This window comes from Bos mutus, chromosome 13 (genome assembly GCF_027580195.1).
Source record: "Bos mutus isolate GX-2022 chromosome 13, NWIPB_WYAK_1.1, whole genome shotgun sequence".
Lineage (NCBI taxonomy): Eukaryota > Metazoa > Chordata > Mammalia > Artiodactyla > Bovidae > Bos > Bos mutus.
The window spans coordinates 24,213,756-24,221,393 of record NC_091629.1 but is presented as its reverse complement, the minus strand read 5'-3'; the positions used below and the strand labels follow the sequence as shown (position 1 = coordinate 24,221,393).

The following is a 7,638-nucleotide window of genomic DNA, read 5'->3' as shown; positions in this document are numbered from 1 at the left end:
GCTAAGTTCCTAGTATTTTCCCACCACCTGGGAAGAGATTTTTAAAAATAAATTTGGAACTGTGAATTACCAGCTATTTTTCTTCTGATTCCTATAAAACAATTCTATTGAGGTTCAGGTGGAAACTTGGCTTGTTTGCTCCTCTCGGGCTACTTTTAGATCCTTGTAATGATTTTTGTTTGTTTGGCTGCACCTCACGGCATGCGGGATCTTAGTTCCCCAACCAGGGATGGAACCCCCAGCCCCAGCAGTAGAAGCATGGAGTCTTAACCACTGGACTGCCAGGGAAGTCCCCTGATAATGATTTCTTGAGAGTCATGCAGAATATGGCTTATTATGTATTACTTTCTTTCCTTCTTAAGGAACCACCTTGGGGAAGTCTTAATTTTCACAACTGAAATCTACTAAAATCAGACAGGAGGGTGACTTGAGCCCTGCTGGACATCACTGTCAACGCTGGAATGCTCTCCCTGTTATGTCCAGCTGCAAGAATTCCTAACACACCGTCGCACGTATCCTAAGAATGACAGACCTAGCAGAGAACCTTCAAGATTCAGAGGGGACCCAAGATTTGTCACTTCATACCTGCAATCTGCCAGACACTGACCAGATTCCCAGAGGCGTCAACCAAGAAACAGTAAACATTCGATGACACCATCTTTTCACCTTCCCTGTGTCCTCCTCACTCCAGGGAGAAAGCAAAGAGGAAACTGCTCAAGGAAAGATACAGAACAGAGAAGTTTATTTTACACTATCCGTCCAAGAAAACAATCTCCGTAAAACCAGTGCAAAATGTGTAACAGAATCCGTAAGTGTGTCTCAGCTCAGAAAGCCCAAAGTGGTGATTCCCTCTCCTGCTCCGCTGGCCAGCAGGTGCCCCTCGGCCAAGGCCGGCCTCGGTGGGCACCGGCGACAGAAACATTCAACCCATTTGTAGCAGGTTATTTTTACAATTCATACCAGAGTGTGTACAGGGGAAGGGGAAAACCATACCGAATGAATAGGTGATCAGTGCTTAAAGTAAATACATGGGGCAGCACGGGGCGAGAATCCACAGTTTCAATAAATACAAGTGAACAAGCATGGGTGGGTCTCAACTCGGTGGAGTTGTCTGCGGAGTAATTCAGCATCGGACAGAACCTAGCGGAGCTGCTGAGCAGCGATTGACAGCAACATCCACAGTAACACGCCCTTGAGTGAGTCTGCATCCAACACATTCTGCGTTTCCAAGGTGTCAGTTCTGTTCCTCCTTCCTGTGTCCCCTCCCCACCCCCCGGGGAAGGGAGCGGGGCGCTGGGGCAGCTGGGCGTGGCGACTGGGAGGAGACGCTGGCCCTCGAGCCAGCAGTCAGGGTCCAGTGTACTCAGTACGAGGGGCGGTGTCTGTGCAAAGTGCGCTTCTCCACTTCCCGAGAAACCAGTGTCTGCAACTCCTGCCTCCGGGTCACACTCCCTGCCCCGCCAAACACCAAACCAAGAGCAGTCTCAGAGTCTCAGGCGGGAGGCACTGCCGTGCCGGCTGCCTGGTGCTCAGGATGGAGAGGTTAACCCGGGCAGGCAGGCTTCAACTATTGCTTGAGAGGCTAGAAAGAACTGGGGAGAGAGTGATGGTCAGAACGGACAGGCGGTCAGCTGTCTTCTTCCTAGAAAACCCAGGGCCTCAGGGCAGAGCCCCGGGTGTGACGAGAAGGAACTTGTCCAGGGGCCTCTCCAGCCGCTCCTCTGATGGGCGCTAAATCCACACAAGCTCCAACGCACCTGGGCCTCGACCCCAGAGGACGCAGCTGGGATGCCCAGTGGATCAGTGAGGATCCAGAGCCCGGTGAGAGAAGATGCGAGGAAAAAAGTCAACATCTCTGGAAGGAAAAGAAGAAAAGAGGGGAGCCCCCAAACCAAACCCCCAGACTCAGGAACCTAGAAATCAGCCCCAAACATAAGGAGAATCCCAAACGCTCCCTGTCACGCGTGGACCCTCTCCTCTCTCTTCTCCACAGTCTCGGCTCATACATTAGGCCGGTCTTCCATCCAATAACTTAAAAAAGGAGGAGGGATATATACTAAGTTTGCCTGGCACGGGCCAGTTAGCAGCCAGTTTTTCTAGAATCTCAGTCACTGTTCAAAAATGGGGCTTGAAAATTCACGCGGAGGTCGGGAGTCTTCACGTGGAGGAGGGCAGAGACGGAGTCGGGGTGGGGGTCCGGGATTGGCGGGTCGGGAGGCGGTGGAGGGTAGTGGGGTAGGGGCAGGGCCCAGGAGGAGTCGAGGGGGGCGGAGGCCTGCGGGCAGCGCGGAGGCGGACTCGGGCGCCCGCTTGTATTGCACAGAAGGAGGGGCCGAGCTGGGCGCGGCCGCGGGTCAGTGGTCCCCGCACATGGGCAGGTTCACAAACGTGAACACGTTGAACTCCGTCATGATGGAGAAGCACAGGAACACGCCGTATAGGAAAAGGCACCCGCACCCCAGCTTCCTGTCCAGCTGCCACTTGTTCAGGTGGACGCCAAACACCTGCGAGGCACAGAGCAGGGTCAGAGGGCGTGGGGACCCTCCTGGGTTACGAAGCCCCTCCTCCACCGCGTCCCAGACCCCGCATGCGCACCGGGTTTCCCTCCGGCCGCTCTTCCAGCTCCCTCTGTGTTCCTCTTGCGGCTCCGTCCCCAGCATCCTGAGCTCTGACTGTCGGGGCACTGGGACTCACACTTCGGCCTCTCTCTTCCACCTACGCTCACTCCCAGGGGGGTCTCATCCGACTCCTTGGCTCTAAACCCCCGTCTACGTCCTGGTGTCTCCAGCGTGGGCTTCCTCCTGAACCAGCTGTTCTGACCTAGCCCCTGGGATGTCAGTTCGGCACTGAAAACTTCAGATATTGGAACTTGCTTCTCCTCCCAGACCTACTTCGTTTCAGTCCTTCAACAGCCCTCCAGGGCAGAGGGGCAGTGGTGAGACCCTGTCCCAGGAATGCCCGGCCACAGCATCCGGCGATGCAGTGCACCGGCAAGCCAGCAGGCACTCGGAGGTCAGACACAAGGTCCCTACAGGCCTCACTTGTCAGTCTCTATAATGCGGCTGATATCAGTGACTACCTATTGGAGTGTGGTGAGCTCCAGATGGGGAAATTCCCGCAGTAAGCACCTGTGTGGCAGTTACAAGCATAATAATTCTAAGTCATACCAACCTGAAGAACCTCCTAAAAAGAATGAATAGATGGGTTTTCACTATTGTGTAAGGCAGTATTTAGTTTGATAAAACCTTGGCATTGGAGTTGCATGCTGGACCTGGAAATGACCTCTCCTGCCCTTGTGAATTCCCATTCTCTACCTATGTATGTTCTCATGACAGGTGTAATTCAACAAATAGTTCCTCAACAATTCAGGAAAAAACACATTGCATTTCCTACGGTGAAAATTCAGTAGCATACATGTACGTCATCAGACACTTAGGGCAGGTGGGTCAGTCCACATGGTGGTGTGAACTCGCTCCCACCAAAGGTGTCAGCTGAGTTGGAACAGTACATTATGCAAGTGGATGGATGGCCAAGGCAGTGCAGTGGCATCAGAGTGCATTCACTGTCCAGCAAGTCTGTCCTCAGTCTTTGGGTGTTGGTCACATCCATGGATTTATGGAGATGTTTAGGAACCTGGAATAGTCAATTAATTGGAATATAACCTTCTGTAGCCTCATCTTGCATAAAAAGTGGGATTCCCCCTATTGCTTTTGATAAATGTTTGTGTTTGACATGAGACAGGTTGTGCTTCCGAGAGGAGGCTGGCTCCTTTCAGAAAGGGAGGCTTTCTCGGGGGTTGCCAGGACCCATTTGTGGAGGACACAGCCACGAGACAGGAGAACCTCAAGGCTGACTGTCCCTATCCACCGGGAGGCCAAGCCTATCTGGTGTCCAAACAGACTCTGTAGCCAGAGAACCCAAGGGAATGGGGGGAGAGGTGGGGACTGGAGAGTGGAGAGAGCTGCAGACCCACCGTGACGAAGACGGAGGCCAGGAGCAAGCCCACGGAGTAGATCAACCCCCTGCTGTTCAGCCGAATCTGTAAGAGAGGATGACACAGAGTTAGGCTCCCGAAACATCTGCCAAGTGCGGGGCGATAAATTCTAGTGAAGCCAAGACCCTCCTCCAGGATGGAGGGCAAATGGCAGCTTTGCAGTGGGTATGGCACTTTCCTTGACACCCAGGGGGCACCCTGGCCTGGTCCACCCTCAGCCCCATCCCTTCCCCCTCCAGCAGCGGTATTTGCTGACTGCCCTGTGGCCACTTGAATTCTCCATCCGGCATGGCCTGATTCTTATTTACTGGGGGACTTGACTTCCAGGGAGCTTCCGATCTCCCGACACACAACGTTTAGGGTAAATTTAATAACGTGGGTCATGAGAGCAATATTTTGAAAAATATGACTAAACTTTTTAATCTCTTTTGCATTCAAATGTCTGTGACCTTCACCTGAACTTGATGGGAAGTGGTGAGTGAGGGTTGCTATTTTGAACAGGCAAAGAAGAGTTAACATTCAATTCCTGATATTTTGTTTGTTTTCCACAGTAACACAGTGGGGTTAACAGGCAAACTTTGAAGATTAAAAAAAATACAAACAACAATTTCTGGAATTCTTAGGAGCCCTGTCCAGTGCAACTTCCCATGAGGCATACATAGTCTTAGTTCCCTGATCAGAACCTGTGCTTTCAGCAACAGAAGCAGAGTCTTAACCACTGGGTCACCAGGGAAGTTCAAGGGCAGTAAGTCTTATCCCCGTAAAAAACCAGTTTCTTGGGGTCTTGCTAAGCCAGACAATCTCACCAACCCTTCTCACCTCTGGATAAGACTTGGAGCCTCAACTGTGCAGTGTGGACCTAAACCAGCATCCCCTGCTCCTGCCTCACAGATGCGAGGCCCAGGAAGTGCAAAGGCAGACGGTCCCCATGGCAATGCCCTTCTGAGAGCAGGCAACACACTCGGATTGTTCAGCCTTGACATTTAACGTTTTTATTTCTTGCCTTCGAAACTATGAATTTTATCCTCCAATTCCCTCTTGGCAGTTGCTAGAGAGGAAACAGGAGGCTGGCTGGTTCCTGAGTCAACAGGAATTTAGGCTCCACGGATGTGTCTTTTAGTGCAAACGCACACAGAGACTGCATCACCCCCAATTTCCTGCATGCATGTGGCTCATAAAACAGTCCCCTGAATCCTATACTGTTTGTTTAAGGACCTGAACCTGCAGCCTCAAAGACTCTGACTTCCCCCACATTGCAGTTTAAAATCTCTGTATGTTTTGAGGTCAGCTCCACCCGACCAGCAAATTCTTTTAGGAAAAACAAGAAGCCCCTGGATTTTCGCTAATTGGTTTATAACTCGGAACACATGTGGTTGTCACTTTGCATTTTCTAACTTGAGTGGTTTGAACACTTGCTTAGGCTTGGGTTCCAAATGGATACGTCCAGCTGGGACTTTACGCTATATAACATCACAGGGTGGGGGGCTTTCCTTGAACAGTGACATGAGGTCAGAAAGTGAATGAGCCGACCGAAGAGAAGCACTGGAACACAGCTTTCTCCCTGGAGTGTGTGACCACACATGGGCTGCACTGAGATCTCGTGGCAGCTCCTCAAGGTGTCCTGAGCTGCCTGTAAAGGTGAGACAGCTGAGGCTCCAGGAAGTGAAGCCCCACTCTCCCTCCATCTCCACGTGTTCCCAGAAGTTCTCTGAACCCTGTCGTTTTGGGGCTTTTACGGAGGCCTCGTTATGGAGGCACAGCTGATTAAATCTACAGCTGCTGCTGACTGAGGGACTTCCAGCCCCTCTCTCTGCCCCAGAGTTCACAGTATTGGGAAGCAAAGTTCCAGCCCTCAAACCACAGGGTTGGTTCTCCTGCCAACCAGCTCCATCCTTAGAAGCTATCCTAAAGTCATCTCATTCACATAAAAAGATAATTCTGAGGCTTTTAGGAGCTCTGTGCTAGAAAAAAAGACCAAACATAAATTTCTTACTACAAATCGCTGTATTACACAAGGTCAGGGAGCTGGTAAGGGGTCACGTCTGCACTTAGAGTCAGGCTTCAGCCTGAAAATTCTAGACTCTTCAATGCACCTTGCAGGGCACAGGAGAAAAGCCAGGGCTTCCTCTACCTGCTAAGAACTCTCTAGGCTCACATCTGGGCCCCTTACCATCTTGGTGGGACCACCTGACTCTCTGGAGCCCATGCTGGCATCTGTGGTCTGTGTTTGAGGCTCCTCCTCAAGCCCTGGAAGAGCCACCACCCACCTCTCTGGTCACACCTGCCCACCGCCTACTGGGTTCCCCCCCCCGCCACACACCCGGAATAAAGTCCTCACCCCATCCTCATCTTCAGAATAGAGTGGTTTTGGGAGGGATCTAAAACTTTGATGGTGAGACTGAATCTACTTCAGGCCTTGGTGACCCAGGAAAGACCCTACCTCCCCCCAAACATCACCTCATTTTTCCTAAAATCTAAAGAGCAAGATTCACCTTAAGGGGGTTGGGTGGTGTCATTGCAGCCCCTAGGGCCTTGTTAGAACAGCTTTGAGAAGAACCATTCATTGTGAAGCCCCCAGATGATCCCCAGTTACCCCACTAGGTCTGTGGGAACAGCCTGTGGCCAGGCCCTGGGAATAGTTTCTGCATTTTCCTGGTTTCCATGGTGTCAGTATTCCTGCCAAGGTCAACTGCAAGCTGCCCATGTGGCCTCACTGAGAGTGGAGTGGGGAAGGGCTACGTGTAGCTGCCCCGGGGTTGGGGCAGGGTTTGCAGAAAAAGAAAAACTGGCCTGGCAACTGGAACAGAAACTGCATACCAGAAGATCGACTCAAGAATGTTTTTCCTCGAGAAGGAAGACGTGGTAGCATTGAGAACTGACTGGTAGGTTCTGGGTGCACTGGCTGAGTCAGACACATCTTTGCTCTCAGAGGGTGAGGGAAGATGACACCCCACCCCCACCATGTGACTGCAGAGGCAGTGGACATGGCTGGGTGGCTTCTCGGAGGAGGTGACAGCTGGAGGACAGCCGGCATTGGAAGGAGGACATTGGGAAGAGCCTTCCTCCATGTGGCCAGTCTTTCTGGAAACATTCTCCTCATCCTTGCCCTTTCTGGCCGACCACCCCCCAGCCTCCTTCCCTGAATGGTTTTCTCACTACCTGACATCAGGGTATGGTCATGGTTCTCTTCTCTGTTTACACTTACTCCCTGTATGAGCTTTATGCTTAAAAACCCATAGCAACTCTCTTGACTGTCAGAGGTCTTGCCTCTGAATTTATCTCACTGTCTGCCTGATGTCTCCACCAGGATGACCCTCAGACACATCACACCTCATCTGGTTCTAAGCACAACCCTGGATCCTGTCGCTTAAATATGCACTCCCACCCTGGCTCCCCTGGGGGCTCTCTCCCCCAGGTCACATATTCTGTTTTTCCTACAAATGCTTCATAACTGGTCTGGCTGCCCTCTGTCATGTCTGGCTCCACGATGGTGTGATCACTCACCTAGAGCCAGACATCCTGGAATGCGAAGTCAACTGGGCCTTAGGAAGCATCACAATGAACAAAGCTAGTGGAGGTGATGGAATTCCAGTTGAGCTATTTCAAATCCTAAATGATGATGTTGTGAAAGTGCTACACTCAAT

General features: G+C 51.6%; 1 protein-coding gene across 1 annotated transcript in view; it reads right to left on the bottom strand.

Moving 5' to 3' along the window:
- Positions 1-725: 725 nt before the first annotated feature.
- SLC24A3 (solute carrier family 24 member 3) overlaps positions 726-7,638 on the bottom strand; it is a 428,778-nt gene continuing 421,865 nt past the window's right edge. The window contains exons 16-17 of the mRNA XM_070381141.1: positions 3,974-4,039; positions 726-2,504 (exon numbers count right to left, since the gene is read on the bottom strand). Coding sequence (XP_070237242.1) covers positions 2,355-2,504; positions 3,974-4,039 — 216 coding nt within the window. The 3' untranslated portion in view covers positions 726-2,354. The remainder of the gene's footprint in view (positions 2,505-3,973; positions 4,040-7,638) is intronic.